At 31.3% G+C, this 19,020-nt stretch overlaps 1 protein-coding gene and 3 long non-coding RNA genes across 5 annotated transcripts; 2 read left to right on the plus strand and 2 right to left on the minus strand.

Annotated features, from left to right (window-relative positions):
- Positions 1-5,330: 5,330 nt before the first annotated feature.
- LOC138188898 (uncharacterized) lies at positions 5,331-6,988 on the minus strand. Its single transcript, XR_011175737.1, has 3 exons — positions 6,860-6,988; positions 6,378-6,594; positions 5,331-5,541 (listed from the first exon to the last, which is right to left on the minus strand). It is a non-coding gene; the product is annotated as an uncharacterized LOC138188898 (long non-coding RNA).
- Positions 6,989-7,250: 262 nt separating this feature from the next.
- On the plus strand, positions 7,251-9,935 carry LOC138188893 (uncharacterized). Its single transcript, XR_011175731.1, has 5 exons — positions 7,251-7,359; positions 7,518-7,773; positions 8,275-8,387; positions 8,496-9,202; positions 9,345-9,935. It is a non-coding gene; the product is annotated as an uncharacterized LOC138188893 (long non-coding RNA).
- Positions 9,936-10,078: 143 nt separating this feature from the next.
- Positions 10,079-12,439, minus strand: CSP3 (chemosensory protein 3). The gene is made up of 3 exons (XM_069131045.1): positions 12,256-12,439; positions 11,482-11,721; positions 10,079-10,535 (listed from the first exon to the last, which is right to left on the minus strand). The coding sequence occupies exons 1-3, from the start codon at positions 12,260-12,262 to the stop codon at positions 10,336-10,338; spliced, it is 447 nt and encodes a 148-aa protein (XP_068987146.1). The 5' UTR covers positions 12,263-12,439; the 3' UTR covers positions 10,079-10,335.
- A 4,095-nt stretch (positions 12,440-16,534) lies between these two features.
- On the plus strand, positions 16,535-17,940 carry LOC138188899 (uncharacterized). 2 transcript variants are annotated; one of them, XR_011175739.1, is made up of 3 exons: positions 16,535-16,745; positions 16,836-17,477; positions 17,548-17,940. It is a non-coding gene; the product is annotated as an uncharacterized LOC138188899 (long non-coding RNA). The 2 variants fall into 2 exon arrangements; XR_011175738.1 differs by having other exon boundaries at positions 16,836-17,940.
- The last annotated feature ends 1,080 nt before the right edge of the window (positions 17,941-19,020 follow it).

A 19,020-nucleotide genomic window follows, 5' to 3' on the forward strand; every position in this document is an offset into this window, starting at 1 on the left:
TGCTGTGAGTGGAGACCCACCCTATCCACGATCCCATCCACCCTCCTTTTACGCAAAAATTTACTACTTTTGAATAGAAAAAATTACAGCAAATTCTACTTTTCGTGTGCGTTTGCGAAACGTTCGATCCTTCGATCGTTGCGCAAACGACAAACCAAAAGGAACTTTAAGGAAACCGACGCGAGAAGCTAAACCGATTACGACATCTAAAAGTAAAAGACAAATTAAATCTTAAACTAAATTATATTTCTTTAAGAGACAGTATATTCTTTTTACATCTTTGCTGTCAAAGAAATGAAGAATATTTGACGCTTAAAACTGTTTAAAAAAAGGTAAAATGCGTATCATGAAGAATTATACTAATTTTCTTCATCATTCACATGCCACCCATAATTACGCATGCACTTAATATAAATCTAACTACAAGCATTGAAAGCATTGAAAGCATTGGAAGCATTGAAACCATTCGAAGCATCGAAAGCAGCTTAAAACTGTTTTACCTACGAATTTCAAAACCCCCTCTATGTTCTAACTAATACAGAACTCTCATGAGTTTTAACTACCATATATTTAAACATAATAAAGGGACAGGGAGAATAGGTATTTTATAAAATGTTATTTTATGATATCTTCAGTGTTGTGCATCGTGAAATTCTTCTTTATATGTATCTGTAAATACTTTGTATCTTCCTGGTAGTCTTGTAGAAATTTCTGAAACGAACTTGAATTTAAATTAATTTAAACAAAATAAAACATTCTTTTATAGGTCCTATCAGATTCAGAAGGTTCTTTTATAAGTCCTGACCAGAAAATTTTAAATGGGGGTCTGATATAAAAAAGATCTATTTATATAAAGATCAAAATATCACAAAGGGATGGAATGGGAAATTGTATTTCCCATTGTATAGGGGATTGTACAAAGCAAGGGTAAATGTCATTCCGTCGATTTCACAATATCCTGAAACAAACTTAAACCATACAAAAATTAGTACAATTCTATAAATATATATAGTTAGATACCAATAGAAGGGACTCAAATATGACTTCTTCATACATGTTACTTCTCCTTAAATCATTTTTTTTAAATCTATACTATTCCACTTTCCAGTCGTTCGTTCATAGGCATTTGAGAGGTCGTTAAAATTCTATATGCATAATTTATACTTCCTACAAGTTAATCAATCTGGAACATACTCATTTATTGGATTAGTGCATTTAAAGAAAAACACCTGAAAGGAAGACATATTAGACACAAGAAAATATCAAACTATCAAGACACGAGTTTCAGTCTAAGGATTTGAATTGAAAAATTTGAATCTAAATTTAACTTGAGTTTTAAATTGAAGTGAAGTACTATACTAAATACTAAGATGAAGAAAGAAGGTGAATACTAAGATGAAGAAAGAACAGATAAAAATCACCTGGTTTATTTCTTAACAATCCAATGACACTTAATTTAATAACGAGCTTTTAACAACTTCATTTACCAAACTGATTCATAAACAATTCATATTTGTTATTTAAGATAAATATTATAATAACGAATATTCAGGTTATTAATTCTAAAAATATATACTGATCATTCTTACTTATGTATTTTTCAAATAAATTAATAGTGTGATAATGTACAAAAATATCTTTTTTCCTTTTTGACTACATTTTTTTACTTTTGCTTAAATGCAATATGAAATTATTTAATGGAATTCCATCCCACCCAAAAAATATTCATTATTTAACAAACAACAACATATCTAAGCAGTATTTTCAATCATAAACAGAAAAAAAAATGACTCTACAAGCCAGAAGAGCCATGAACCATTCGGTGTAACCGAACAGCCGTAAGTGGAATATCCATTTTATTTCGCAACTCTAATTTATTATACGTAGCTATGAAACAGAAATTTCTCAATGCAAATCGCGACGAGTGCTTTATTATTTTTGGAACGTTAATTAATTTACTATTGACAAAAAGAAACAGGAAATTCCCGTGTGAATTATTTACGTAACATTAATAATTATTACTCTATGCACTCAAATTTACATGTTCGCAACACTAACAACGAGTCCAGTGTAGCCATATGGTAGGCTACTGATGAATCTGCATCTGATGATCCAGAAGCAGGAACGTGGTTCCATAGTCCAGTGGAAGAAGATTGGGCATGATTTAGTCGCAACACTACTTTCAAAAACGCGGTCATTCATCAACGCAACTCTAACTAGAAAGTTAATTAAAATAATCACGATAAAATACCGAAAGACTAATTCTTAAGACAAAAATAAAATTAATATTCATATAGGAAGAAAAACCTATTTCAAACATCGTACTAAAACAAACTGCGATACTATAAAATTAGTAAAAGGTTAACACTTGTAAATCTAACATTAAACGAAGGAAAAAGCTTTAAAGCATACAAGAAAAACTCTAATATGTATTAACGCTTTAAAACATTCCGACAATTTATAATAAAAATTGCTAAAGGCAACCGCGATATCATAATTCACAACACTAAAATAAACTCGAATATTTTTCTGTCGCAACGCAAATTAGAATCGTAATCAGTAATTTCTCGCAATACTAATAAAAAACCCGCGATTTGCCCAATGTGGTAGAGGGCCGACATGCAGATCGGCCAAGACAAAAAAAAATACTAACAACGAGCATAATGACATAGTAGTAACAAGAAACATTATATTATATATAATTATAATACATTAGTAGTTGCCCTCTTCCATGACAATTTGTCGGGCCTCTTCGGCTCGTGGCCTCTTCTTTCTTCGGGCGCAATGCCCTCTGGAACTTAAATCTACTACTAGAGAGACGTCCCGGAACGCCACCGGCACCAAAGTTTGCCGCGCAACATTATCAACTAGTCATCATGCTCATTGCCTTTCTCCCATTCAAGTAGCATTTGCGCACGTAAATGGGGTCCTGGCAATGAACATGGAAAGGCTTAAATCTAAAAATCCTATGCTAAAAGTATGATTAACAATTATATTTTGCATCTAAGCGGATAATGGTCTAATTTGATCTCTGATTTGATGATTATTGATATATCAACTGAATATTAAATAGAAATATCCTGAGGCGATTCCTTTATCAAAACATACATTGGAAATACAAAGAAACATTGAAAACTTGCTTTGATTCTGAAATCTACCTCTCGCGAAGTGTCTTCTTGCACATGAAATTTGATACGTTTTTATCGGGAAGGCAATATTAGACTTTACTCACACTTTCATATTTCATATTTCACATAAAACACAAATAATGCATTTGTTCTATTCTATCGTAAAATAGATAGATAAAGATTAAATCTAATCATCATAAGCCTTAAAATAATGTTGATAATAATTGAAACGAAATCTGAGGGAATCAGACTTCTCCGTTATAAAGTAATTAAACAAAATCATTTCGTTATTTATTTGAATATAATTATATAAATAATCATAACGAATATGTATCAACATTATGTTCTTCGTACAAATTCCTTACATATTAATGCATTATTTTCAATATTTAAAACCGCGACATGCAAGAAAACCTATCCTGAGCTAATATATAAAACACAGTCAAAAAATGTTACTACTCACGAGTATTATACCCGCGGTCATTATGCTCGTCAAAAGTTCTACATAATACAACCAGTCACCCGTGTCGATTCGGACCTGTCATCCTACGACATGATTGAGTGACCAGAGGAACAAAAATGCATGCGACTCACCATTAGATGCGAGGAACAGGATCATCGATGCTTTGGTAGGAAAGTCATCGTGAAGACCGTTATCAAGGTGGAGCCATGCAATTCCATAGAAGAAATAAGGAGTGGAAGAAAACTGTAAGAAAACATGGAATATTATAATTTGTCCTTAAAAACAAACTTCTGATTATTAAAAAACTTAAATCCAAATGTTCTCTAAATTCAAATTCCATGCAAACTTGAAATTTTTATATAAAAATGAATTGAAATTCCTATAAAGTTTAATTACTACAAAAGTTAAACATTTTTATTGTATATTTCAATATTGAAATTTTAAACTTTTATTTCAATATTGAAATTAATAATAGTTCGAGTTAAATACGAGCAATAAAATAACGTAGAGTGCAATATACAAAAATACTTACATTCTTGAGCTTCAAGAGAGGCTTTATCCTCTTGCGAGACCTGCGACTTTACTACCGAAAGCGAATGTTTAATAAAAAAGATATGTAAAAAAAGAAAAATAAAAGACCAGTAACGCGTCCGCTCAAGTAATAATCGGTGAACACACTGACTCTAATTTCGCAAGTGATCATTGTAATTAAACTTAATGACAGCTATGATGCTTTAAAGAATATCAAAAATAATACAACGAGCAAACACTGAGTCTACCAATCGCATTGCGCGCGATCACAAAAATTCTCTGTAAAAAAACTTTATGAGAGAGAATGGGGGAAGGGAAAGAAGTAAAACACTCTGTATCATTTTCTGCATCATCAGTTTTCTTCTTCCTATCGAGTGTTTATTTATCAAAATACTGCTTTTTCAAAACTATGAACTAATATTCATTTAGCACACGCAGCAAAATATCATATTATTAAGAATATAAAATATGCCGTTATATTATATAACATAGTCAATAGATATAATATATAATATATATAATATATATAATATATAATATATAATATATAATATATAATATATAATATATAATATATAATATATAATATATAATATATAATATATAATATATAATATATAATATATAATATATAATATATAATATATAATATATAATATATAATATATAATATATAATATATATATTATATATTATATATAATATAGTTATACATTATAAACTATTTTTTAACGTACTAGATGTCTATGAGTATTTTGCAATGCACCCAATTTGTAAAAATTGCAACTCTGAATGTCCGTTATTAGAGTTTCAAATATATTTAACAAGCTACCTGTGCATCAGGCAGAAAATGCAAGGCGTAGAACGTATTCGCTTCAGAAATAGCACAAATTGAAAAAGATCGAAATGACACTATTATCATGGAAAATTCGCGAAAATGCAGCAAAATGTAAAAGTTATTTTAATTTCTCACTTAAATAGAATTTTAAAGAATTTAATGTTAATGTCAAGCAATAAAGCAATTCATTTAACTTATTTGAAATACAGAACTGAATATGTTCGAAATAAACAAAGTGATTAATCTCGTCTATCCTTATCATTGTACTCTTAATGGATCATAAAATTATTTACAATTCTATTACATCACGTACTAATGGCGTTGATATTACGAATTATTTGTAAGAACGTATACCGATTAAATATATATTATATTAAATAAATAAGTATTATCAACTATCCATTAAAAAGAGGACGTTATGAGAATGTATGAATACGTCTGCTTTCATTAGAATAAATTAAATATTACCATATTTGCATAAGAATCTATCAGATTGATCATTAAGCACCATCATGACGTCCTTACGAATTTCGTGGCATCTCTTTAACGTCTCCATGTTTTCCTTGCAATCAAACCATAATCTGAGAACAGAAGAAGACCAAAACATTAAAATAAATGTATAAAAAGAACAAATTACACAAACAAACAGCAACAAATTAAATAAAGCGAAGCAGTGATCAATGTTAAGTTGTTTCTGAAAACTCATTGTACGAACTACTGACAAATGGGATAAACAAAAAGATAATCGAAGGAAAAAAGATAACCTAATAGTATATTGTAATAAATTAATGAATAAAAACATTAGTTAATTAATGTAATTAATTAAGTATTGCGTAAAATAGAAAAAGGGATACCCGTCACCCTGACACATACGTCTAATCGCTTAGATTCCCGGTCGGTAGAATGACCTCCGTAACGCGATTTACACGTCGAAGTTCGGTTGGCAGGGAGTGGGAAGGTCGCCTGAAAGTCAAACGTGCACGAAGGGTTATGTTTTCAACAATTCGATATTAAATTCGAAGTAAAAAAAGTAATAACACGTTAGACTTAAACGAGGGGAGACGCGTAAAGTAAACACGAGTGAGCTAATATAGTTTAGAGGAATAAACTGAAAATAAAATATCGTAAAATTATTATTTGAACTATATTCCATTAATGAGCATAGTTCGATGAATGAAAGAAAGGGCAAGGAAAAAAAGAAAAGAGAAAAAGCAAAAAAAAAGATACGGAAGAGATTATCAAGGAAAAAAGTCAAGGGAAGTGAAAAGGAAAAGAATTTCATTCCAATAATACGTGATTTGTGTTTCTCGATGTATGTGACTTTCATTGGAAACTAATAAGCATACATTTACATCGAAAAACTAAAAATCACTATAAATTATTCTAGATTGTGAATAGATTAAATTAAAATTCTTACTATTTTGAAGCCACCCCACCATGTTGTATATTAAATCTTCCACATTTTCGACCAGCTCTCGTCAGTTGCTTCCTCTTTCCAATGTGACACAGCGTGAAATGGTATTTCAAATATTTATTTCAAGATTTATCAGCAGATGTTTGGCTCAGGAACGTGTCATCTTCTGTCAGTACCCGGCCACCATCCGGAATTTCGTTAAATTTATTTCGATATCCATCTATTTACGTTGAAATACGATAAATCATTATAAATGTTGTTAACATATTGCGGAGTACTCACTTTATTACTATATACCTATTATTACCTATATCTGAATGATAACGATGAATTATTATATATATCTAAATGACAACGATGAACATACGAGAATTTTCGTGATCAATCTGAAGCATTAGAATAAGCAAGAGAATACTAATGGCCATGATCTATCTGCAATATGTCAATAACTCTAAGTACAGAACAATTTAAGTTAACATTCTCACCATTTTAAAGTGATGAAATGTCGATGTGTATTAAATTCTGCACATTTATGGTAACGAATTGTTTACAGCTGCTTCCACTTTTTAATATTACTCCCCGCGAAATGGGGTAATTTCAAATTTTAATTTCTAGTTTTGTCACCAGGGCGCAGATGCGTTAGACGCGTATTTATTACGTTACTGTGTGTTAATGGTATTCTGTTCTATTAGTACCATGGTATTGTATTTTCTCGATATTTATTTTCATACAAAATTCTATAATTCATGAAACAAATGAATTTCTTACGTAAGTTATTCTATTCTTTTTATGTAATATAGATTATGTACTGTATTGTAATAAGACATATAAGATCTTGTATTTGTAATGTAGATATCTTATTGATAAATAATATTAATTTATGACATAATTGACTTATGCGATTACTGACTAAAACGACACAAGTATTAATATTTTTGAATACTACTATTTGAAAAATGATAGTAACCTAAAAACTATGCAACTTGTAATTTATAACCTATTGCTATATTACTATATACTGCTATATATACTACTGCTATATACTACTATATATTACTATATATATGTAATATAATATGTAATATATAAATTATATATATATATATGTATATCTTTACAAAATTCTCTTTCCTTTCATCATAGAACATTGTGGGATATTTCAAGATACTGTAGAACATCACATATCACCCAAGACAAAACAAAAGACATCATACAAGATTTCTAAAAGTTGACGTATTTCTTTGAAGCAAATTTTTGTGGATCTTTTTGATCTTTTTGTTGGTCCTTTTGTTTCTTTTTTGCTGGTTTTCTTGCTCATTTTGTTGCGATTTTTGTCTCTTTACTGCTGTGTTGGAGTTATCTATAAACTATGTTGCAATTTTCTCAGGTGGAAATATTTGTAAGTACAAAATCTATTCAATATTCTATTTATAACTTCATAGAAGACTTTAGTTTCAATTCATATAACTACTATATTGAATCAATACCATCATTTATGGCACAAAAATGGTAAGGTAGTCACATGACCTCCAAAATGTAGAACACAAAAAAGCATTACATGTAATATCCACTCTGTACTTTATCTGTCATTATATGATACAATATTTGAAGATAATATTGGAATAATATTGAAAACAGTAAATCCATCAGTGAATAGAGAAATATTATAATTTGTTTTGGTAATAGAAGAAAGTTTAAACAAATTAAGGGAAGAATAGATTAATTAACTTACTAATAATTTAGCTATAAAAAATATTAAATGTGTCACCGAATATCTGAATGTTGTACTTTGCTTTGGCAATAAAAAGGAGTTTCAGAAAGTTAAGAAAGAATCAATTAGAGTCGGCTACAGAATGAAGTAGATTTATATAGATTTCATAAATTTATATAAATTACATAGGAAGGAACAGGACAAGAAAGAATACAGAGAACGAGTGAGAGGATCAGGATAGCGGTAAATGAACAAGTGATTGACCCAACAGCATATAATACGTCAGGGTCGTTAACACTAAGGTGACAAAGCATTAATCATATCTATATTCGTCTTCTATTAAACGATGTTATTATCCATTCGATCACAAAAAATTATGGCTTCTCGCTTTCACAAACCTCTTGTTCTAGGATCTCTCACTTTGTCGGCGAGTGGAAATAGAGAAAAGAGGATGATGAGTAGCTTATTTCTAAGAAACGTATATGCGGACAGGGCCTCTCGACGAGCGAGCGTCGCTGTGAACGAGAGGTATTGACGCACGCAGTTGAGAATATATACACATTGAACGATTGCGTTATTCATTGTTGAAGCTTGTATTATTTTCTTCAATATTTAGTTCATCATCACTGTCACTATCACTAGAAATATTGAAACATCTGAACAGTACCTTTGTTGAACGGAGTTTGTTTCTACTGTCTGAAGCACTGTCATCGTCTTCTATCTTGTCAGGTTCAAAATAATATTCGTCATCACTACTATCACTATTGAACATGTCCCTTCTGGATCTTTTAAGCATCGTGTATAAGGTATTATAAAAACTATATAAAATATATAAAAAGCTTGCTGATTCGTCTGGTAATGCCATTGAAAGATTGAAATTCGTTCTGACTCGACCATCATCCTGCATTGCGAGTTTACGTTAAACGGAAGATGAGATTTCTAAAGATCTATAATTTTCTTTCATCAGAAACATAATACTGTTTAGTTTACTATACCCATGCGTACATACACATAAGATTATCACTTAGAAAAATAGACGTACACCAACTATTTCAAAATAACTCTCCGGAACTGTGAACAAATTTGGGCGGCTATATGCCGACACGCAGCCGCAACGGTAAAAAGACTTGAGTAGCTATTTGCAGACACTCGTCTGCAAAGCATTGAACTTACTTTTAATTATACTCTATTTGTTCTATACTTATTTACTTATAATCGTTAAAATGATCAAGGAAGTGATTATGATTTTTAATTACCAGCAAACTACGAGTAACTGAAAAATATTCTTCTACAAGAAGGTAACTAACCACATAATTAGATATAATTAGAATTAAAGTGCCTGGTCCGCAAGGTCTCAAGAATGTATATATGAAACAAAGCACATACGAAAGCAAGATTCTCTGCTACATCCTGCGGTAAAATTCGAAGAGAATACGGGTTTCTAGGAACTTGCGAACATAGTGGATTGCTATATGATTAATTTTGTTAATATCATAGGAAAGTATATCTCTTTTAATTCTACACTGAAAGTCAATTACGTCCATAAGCTGGTACTACGAGAATCTAGAAACTATGAAGGATATTTCGATAAAAAATATTCTCTCATTTAACTTATTTATGAATTTATGCGTTCGTCTAATATTCAAGTACACTTCAATTGCAACACACATAACGATGACATCTTTCCGTTAATAATTATTAGACACGAGGAAAATTACAGCGTAATATCGACGTCGTGTTTATTAAAATTATCAAGATCACTTTCGCAATTATGTAATGGGCAGTTTTGAAGTCGTTTGATGTTCCAAACTGGTTGAAAGTCGAAAATGATACAACGACCCGAGTAAAAGTCACTCGATGAATACGAAATCACTCGAAACCAAGTCGTTTTCGTGCGCGAAATCGAAAACAGGAAGGTACGAACGACGAATGCCGGCTAACGCGACCAATTTTTCCTGGGAATGTTTATGTTTTGAAAATAAATACAAACTCGTTTGTTGAAATCAATTTTTATTTTTCTCGCATTATAAAATTACATGTTCGTCGTCTCGAGATTACTTTCTTTTTTTTTTTTTTTTGTTTTCGCTTGCATTGCATATACAAATAAATATTGCGTCCGTTTGTCTATTGTCATTCGATCGTTACGTTGTTTACGTGTTTATTAGGGACGTGAATAATTTCTGGAATGGGCAATTCCATTTGTTCCTAAACAATTATAAGGTCGAATCTCCTATGTTCGAATAATTATGTTTAATTAGCTGCTACACTCAGCTTCTTCACTTCCTCTTCGTATTTACTTCTGTATTTCTTTTCAGGGTCGTACTTCTCCATGAGTTTGTCCCACAACTGTGGCTTTTTCGCGACCAAGAAGAAGACCACCTTCTTAATATTTTCTGCTTGCTTTTCGGTACATTTCTGGCAGTCGGTGGCTAGAGCTTCGGGTAAGATCTCTGAAAGGTGAAAACAGGAACATTAATTGACTAAATTTCAAAACAAGAAACATGTTTCTCTGAAACATAGGAACTGAAGGTATTGCAGAATAATGGATAACATTTCAGCGATGATTTGTTTACTGATCAATGGCATACATATATATCTCTGTTAATGAAAGAGAAATAATATAAAATGTCAAAGAGTATTGCATCGCGCTTGAAAAGATATAGCAAATTGATCTTGTCCTTAAACGATAGATTAGAAATTTGGAGAAAGAAATGGATAGTTGATGTGTAAGTGCAATTATTTGCTTCTTGTTTCATTTATGACAGTAGATATATATTCTATGGAAATGATTGAATTAACACGTTAATACAATGAAGCTGATAATATGAAGGAATTGAAAGTAAAAATAGAACTAGTGATAATGTGATTCTTATGACAAATTGCAATAACAATAAGAAATTATTTGAGAATCGTATAATGTCACATAATCAAAGCAGAATCAAAGTAGATATTCTACTAATAGAGTACACAATTATTATTAATTATATTAATTTTTTGTGTAGAATATGTGTGTATAAAAGCTTTATTTCTTATAACATTATATGAGCTAGAAGTTAATAGTGTACAATACATATGTTCCTGTTTCAAATTTTATTTTATTTATTTACCATTGTATTGTATCATTTTGTTACTACGTTGTGATACTCTGTTTATAACATATATGTATAAAGACGATTAATATATATAGAATATATAATAGTATAAAAAACGTATATAGATTACGAAACTAATCAAATTACAATTATTCTTTCACAAGCAAGGAAAAATCTCAGGTCGTAAAATGTTAAATAGGATAATTAATTAACATTTTTTAAAAATATCATTTATACGATTAATAGCGAGTACGTTCCGATATTTTCCACAATAAGACGAATTATATAGTGTATTATCACTTACTTTTGATTTCATTTCCTTCAGAAGTGCATCTTCCTTCGCCTATCAAACACTTGTGATAATTAATCAACAAGCGATCACTGTTCAGAATTTCATCTACATCGATATTGTCAAATTTGGCTGGGTATTTGTCTCTAGAGGCAAGATCTTTGGAAAGTAAGTTCGGGGTCGAGTCGTCGGGTCGGGCAAGCGCATAGACGATTGTCATGACAAGGAACAGACAGATCAGTATTTGATGCATAGCTGCCAAAGAGAAATTGAAAATTATAATTAGAACACACGTTGTAAATTTTACAGCCTTTCAACAAATTTTGCAGAATGGAAACCTCTCTGAAGCTCTCTTTGAAGATTTAATATCGATCGATATTTTATTTCATTGACTGATATCTACTTATAGAAGAATCGGATACAGTAGAACCACATTTATGTATTGAATGTAAAACTTCATGAAACAACAAACTTCCCAAAATTCTGTCTAAAAATTGAATACTTGATTTTACCGATTAGCTTTCATTGTCTTGCAATTATCGCAATTGTCAACAAAATCTTATAAAGATTGAACGCAGACGGAACGCGTTTTCAAAAAGACTTTGCGAAGCAGAAACCTTTCCAACAATCATATCGATCGTTCTTTACTTGCTTTACAACGACGGTGAACTTGGGCCGAGCTTCTCAAATAATAAAATTATAGTTACGAGAAAATGTTGTACTTGGACGTTTTTGGAAATTTGAAAATCATAAAATTGCAGCCAATGTAAACCGCAGCTGACCACTAACCTTTCATTATAAGACGATGAACGTTGACGTTTTATATTTACTTGTATTTATCGCTTCTCGAGGATACTCAGTAACTCACGAAACAGCAGACACTGTAAACACGCCAGATATTCACCTGAACGTGTGAGCCACGATTAAACTACGATTCTAGAAATCCTCTTGCTCATGATACTTATATATGATCCAGTCTCTGGTGGTAGGATTAATCGTGGAGGTTGAAGGTGGTCAAAGGTGGGAAGAACGACGACTCACACAAGCCGATCGCTACTTGAAAACCCACGCTATACCTTTATCTTCGTGTTATTCCAACTTTCAGCAAAATGTTGGTCTCGCTTATTGATGATGACGAGCATTTTAATGAAGTGTGTTTTCTTTTTTCTAGCGCTTGATTGATGAACGCGCGTCTGTATCAATAAAACAAATTTCTTCCGTAGCTTTACAGTTTAATTACATAAAATATATGCAAATGGATAAAAAGAAGAAAAAGCGTGGAGAATAATATTAACGTTAAATCGAATCATTTGTCCTTTCATCTTGTATCTTCTACCAGGACTTTGTTCGTCGTTTGTCCAAGATAAATATGAGCGGAGATAAGATTCTATTGTTTTATTTTGTACCGTTTTTAAAGAAGTTGTTTGAAATAATTTTAACTCGGGTGTTTCTCTTATTTTTTTAACGTTAAATGTACATTATTCGTAAAGACAGGAAGATGGAAAACATGTAGAAACAGATTCCTCCTGTGTTTCCTAACCTGGTTATTGAAACACGATGTTAGTCATTATAAAGGAATCTTATAACACGTATACAGTTTCATAATGTATCTCATTTCCTTGCATTTTTATTTGAATTCTATAACAGATCATAGGAATCAAAAGAGCATGAAATGTGCAATATAATTGAAGAACTTAATTGTATCGTTGCTTGGATATTTTTCTACGATATCGAATAACTTGCAAAGTTCTGCATTCGTGCTTTTTAAGACTTTCGCCTCGTAGTTAAAACAATATTATACACTATTTTTGTACTACCAGAAGACAATATTACTACTAGATTAAGATACTAATATTAATACTAGAAGACAATATTATACACTATTTTTCTCTGATTATATTACAATATTATCGAATTAGTAAACGGTGACGTATTATCGTTATCTGTCACAGGAAGATCGATCGTCCAGCCATGCTTAATTAGATATACTAAACGAATATGTTTTAACTTGATCAATAATTTTATTCATTCTCCGCCTCGAGCAGCAACCTATAACAAGCCAAGAATTAGTGAAAAAAATATGTGCAAAAAACTTTTTCTTAAATTTTGTGTTATTCATTAGATTGCATTTGACGATAGAACGATATTTTTCGAATCGCTGTCTCACATACCCAATAATTAAATGCACGATAAATATGTTGCCCTTTGACTTTTCTGTCTCTTACGTTGAATTTGGAGTCGTTGTAATACTTTGATTTGAATTATTAATCAATTAAGTCATCATAACTGTAAAAAAAAAGAAAAGGAAAAAGAGGAAAAAGATTATGGAAATATTGATCAATATTTTCGAATATTTACGTTAAGACGTTTCTAAAAATTAATTTTATGATTCACTGTACAACTGAGTTGCGAATAGTAAATGACAAGTTCGTAGGAATGAAAAAAGCGTCAGAAAATCATATGAAAAATATGATTATTTATTGCAAGATCGCGAGATTGATTTCTTGTCTACTCGACAGATGGCGAGCAAAGTATATTTCAAAAAGAACCGTCAATCTCACTGTTACTTAATTCAATGTTATTCGCGAAACGGGTTTATATAATGCGAAATGGAAGATATAAACGTTCAGGGAAGAAACAGCAGTTTGTTTATGATATCGTTTCCATTAAATGTTCTCTTCTTTCTTTGACACATGAAATATCGTATGCTTGAAATCGAAGAGCATATTTCGACGGCTGAACATTTAAAATTATTAATAAATGAGTAGCTCACTAGATAAATCTTTTGTTTATGCTTCTTATTCTAAAATTCATAAAATTAATTCATAATTTTTTTTAACAAAGACGTTTCAGACTTTGTAACTCTGTTGCAATAGTCTTTAACATAAATTGCACTATAATCTAAATCTGATTTTATCAACGCATTAAATTCAAATTTCACGCATGCACGAGAAATTTTATCTAATCTCTGCTGTTATACAATATCCATAAGAACGCGTACTTGACACAAGAAATGACGTGAGGAACAGAAGATATTCTGTAATCGGATTTTTGGAAATTTACCAGTTTTATTTTTTATTTTATTTTTATTGCACGCGTTCGTACGGAACCATGTGTCGTATCTCTCCGCTTTTCTACGGCGATGCAAACATTTTTCCGATGATGTTGAGAAAGCAAGAACCGCGTAACGATATTATCGGCAAAGGAATATCACAATTGAGAAACGAAAGACGATCGAAACATCTATACCTTCGGGGAAAGAAGGAACAATGTTGCCATAAATTATGTTTGACGTGTATGAATTACACGACGCAGTAGAAATGCAGGTTTCATTAAAGAAAAAGAGAGGTTATTAAACCGTGTAAGCAATTCACTTTTTATTCCTACATGGCATTTTTCTTTATCACCTGTTTCCGAACAAAATGGCCGTTGCAAACTACATAGAAACAATCCTAGTGATCTTGTCTGTTTCGATTCGACGATTTTATCGCGTGTTATCCTGTCTGAATCGCATTCAAGTGTTATTTATACGTCTAAGTCAGTGGAACATTCATCGAACCATTTGCTATCTGTCTCAATCAACTTGTGTTATCGAATTCTATTTTCCAACAACGTGGCTACGAAAGAGAATGTCAAAGATTCGTTCGACATTTTATACACCTTGTTTCTTCCAACTAGACTTTACTCTTTTATAACATGTATAGCTTTACGATTTTATCAGATACAACGAAATTGATATTTATAATGTATAAAATATGACACGTGAAACTATAAAAATTGATAAATATAATAAATATATAAATATCCAATTAATATATAAATATATAAATACACACATACTTTGTATATTATAAATATCGATTTTAAAAATATATTACATATAATATATATTATAATTAATGGATAAAACATTAACGGTTGGTGCTTGATGAGTTAAGCGAATACCATGATCGTTTAGACAGACAGTTTCAGAAACGAGATGTCGAAACCGATAATAACAGAATATCGCTTTATATTAAAAAATCGAACGAGAGAACGAATAATTTATTCCCAAGCTTCACGGAATCGGCGAAGAACGTTTTACTCGATTGCAAATCACTCGTTACTAGACGAGAATGACAAAATCGTGGAAGAACACAAGGGGAAAAATTCCGGAATGAACAAATACGAACGAAGCGTATACTCGTGTTGAATTTATAAAGAATTCAGAACGAGGAAGGATACGTTCGCAAACGTTGCGAACGTATTCGCGCCAAAAATCGATCCAATCGTGTCCTTCTATCGCCACGAGATTTCTCAAATTTCAGAGTAAGACGAGAGAGAGGTTATCGACACGTGTCATTTCTGCTTTTAATGTCGCGTTAAACGTTTCCATACATACGTTAAAAACCTTCTTGCTCTTTGAGACGGAGACAAGGCGAGACATAAAAATTCGAGAGTCAAGCGAAGATTTATATACGTGTCTACGTCTTTTAACGTCACATTTTTATACCAACAACTGGTTTAAATCAAGTATGCGGAACAATTAAATTTCCTATTTATCTTACGTAATTCAAACGACTTTCCGGTTTCTCGGCGTGAACGCATTCTTTTCTTCCAAAATATTTTCCGCGATTATCAATTGCACCAAACATCCTGAAAAACATCTGTCTGATTTTACACGTAATAACAGCACGCAGAACCGTTCGAGAATTATTCGTCGAAGATGAACAGATCCTGTTACACAAAATTCGCGAATATCCTTAAACGCCGTCGAAAAAGAAGTACCATAGACTTGTCCGAACAAAGAGAGTAATATAATCGTAGCGTTTGTGTTTATGGAACAGTAACGCCAATAAGGAGACTGAAAAAACCATAATCGGAAAACTACACGACATTGTAGCAGGCGGCGAACGACGTGCGGAAATCAGAAAAAAGAAGTGACAAGACATCAGAGCCTCTCGATGTAAGAAATGTCATAGACTTCTCTAACGTGACGCATTATTAGTGATTCTTTATTCTAGGCACATGCGTTTCAGGGACAATTATAATCGTCGATTATTCTAAATGCGACAAAAGCGTTGTATATAACGCGTCGAGGATCTTAGCTTAGACTTGATGAAGTTGGCGATAGAATTGCTCTATCAAAGTATGGTAATTAATAAATGAAGCTATAAATGGGTATATCTGGTTCTCAAGGTCTCGGAAAGTTTTTAAAGTCGGTTAAGATTTTAGAAATTAACAAGATTAGAACTCGTGTTGCATCACATTATTATAATTTAATGATTGCAAGGAGCAAGGTAGGAATAAGTTACAGCATAATATTGCTATTTATATAAATACAATATATTACATAATATAAAAAATTAAGTAGTAATCTATGGTAATAGATGCCTGCTAAAGCAGCCGATATTTAAGTACAGTTGTGTTTACATCAAAGCTTGTTTGATCTGTCACTTAACCAATTAACTGCGTTCGACGTGTACACGCGTCAATCCAGAACTTTATCTTGGTGCGGTTGACGCGCATACTCGTCGTGTGAAATAAAAAATTACCATTTGCTATAAAAGCTCGAAACTTTAGCAAAATGTAAGTTATGCTCCGTATAATATATTGCTTTTTATAAATCGAGTCAATTATTTTCCCCAGTGCATCCCATTTGTGTACTTTACTGCATATATCCTAATTGTTTTGCGTACTTTATTATTTTTTGACAATTTTTAAGCTTTTAACAACAGTACCATTTTTCAACGATGAATCGTTGATTTCTTAGCGAACAAGAATGTAATATTTCCTCATTTGGCTATATTTTATTTTAAAGGATTTTTTAAACTAAATTCCGGAAAATTTGAAACTAAAGGTAACAAGTTAAGTGAAACGAGCGCCTTACCTCGGATACTTTATAAATCTTTTCATATCATGCGCATTCTACTAATTTATATGGTTTAAGATTTTTCACAGATGCACTAAAGTTCGTAATTTATCTACTAACGAGGAAAGTCACTAAATTTAATCGGTGATTTCAATGACTGGTAATACGATATCATTTGGTAGGCGTACTGGAGGAAAAGTCTTAAAATATTAAATATCTTCCGGTTGTAGAAGACGAATTTTGTAACATGCGAAATAAATCTGCTGTTTAGAAGAGTAGAAGGACGTAAGAAGTTATGTTAAGATTGAAAAAATGTGCGAGAATTAATTCGCCGAGCAAATATTTGTCTCAACGAAGAAAAAAATTCTTTTCTGCTTACTTATTAAAAACGTGTTTCTCGCAATATCTAGCAAAAATCAGAAGAGCACGATTACCTCGTGGAAAAATCTGTTGTAGAAAGAAAATTAAAATATTTCAAAAGCAACAAAATTTGCTGCTTTGACACGATGGATTAAGTTTTTCATGAACAAATCTAGATAAGAATGATAATTTAAAAATGTCAAATGTAATTCTAAATATATATATGCTACTTAAATTAGTAAAATAAACTTCAATGCAGCTGAAGATGAAGATAAATAGCGTTGCTTATTAGAGGCGTAAAAGACTGCTTTAAAGATTGTGATACACGAGCTGAAAAAATAGGAAGGAATTCAAGGAACAATCGGAGAATGATATAATAAATAGAAATATAATTTTAAGGGAAAATACCTATTGTACAGTTTATTTTATACATTCAACGACTCGTTTGATTCAAGTACAAGAATGAAAGCCTGTTTTCGCTTTGAAATATTAATTCTTCCATTATTTCTAGAACAATGAGGAGCAACAAACTCATTGTTCGTTATACAAATACTTATGAGAATAAAACTGGTATTCAATTTTGAAACACTTCCAATCCAACGACAATACATTCACTCTTCGGTAGACGATCATTCTCATCTCTTCGAACAAAACAAATCACTATATCTTATCATCTTTCGATACAAAACAAAAAACAAAAAAAAAATATGTATTCAATTCGTTCCCTAAATTTTATAAAAGTTAGAACGACGCAGTGCGCTTGTGTATTTGTTACAATGATCGCCGCGACGTTTTCACGTTATCGGATTATTCTTTTCAACTTCGTAAATTACTATATGTTTTAAGTAACTACAGGAAGGCGTAGCGGTCTCTTCGTTCGAGATAACCTTATGTTCATTCGTTTGAACAGTTTCTATTTTTACAGTGGACCATTTCTCATAGAAATATTACAGTGAAACGACGGACATGTCGATCCGTGCAAGTTACCATCAACAATTAGAAAACAACGAAGAAAAACTAAGATAAACCGAGGAAAAAAGAAGAAAAACAAAAATGTAAAAGTATAAAGCTTCCAAAATATTTGATTTACAAAAAAGTGCATCAAAAGCGTCTTAAAAGAATGTGAAAGTTCCGCGAAGCAATAAATAAAAATAAAATATACTACGAACGTAGAAACAATGTTAAGCAAAATAAAAAAGAAAAAAAAGAATAGATCTAGCGCCATTGTAAAAATTACGCGATAATAAACGGAACTCGCACATCAATCGACTTCCGTGCAGGTCTGAAATAAGCAATAAAAAAAAAAAAAAAAAAAAAAAAAAGAAAAGAAAAATAAACATCAT

Source organism: Bombus flavifrons, chromosome 17 (genome assembly GCF_040668555.2).
Source record: "Bombus flavifrons isolate JBK064 chromosome 17, iyBomFlav1_principal, whole genome shotgun sequence".
Lineage (NCBI taxonomy): Eukaryota > Metazoa > Arthropoda > Insecta > Hymenoptera > Apidae > Bombus > Bombus flavifrons.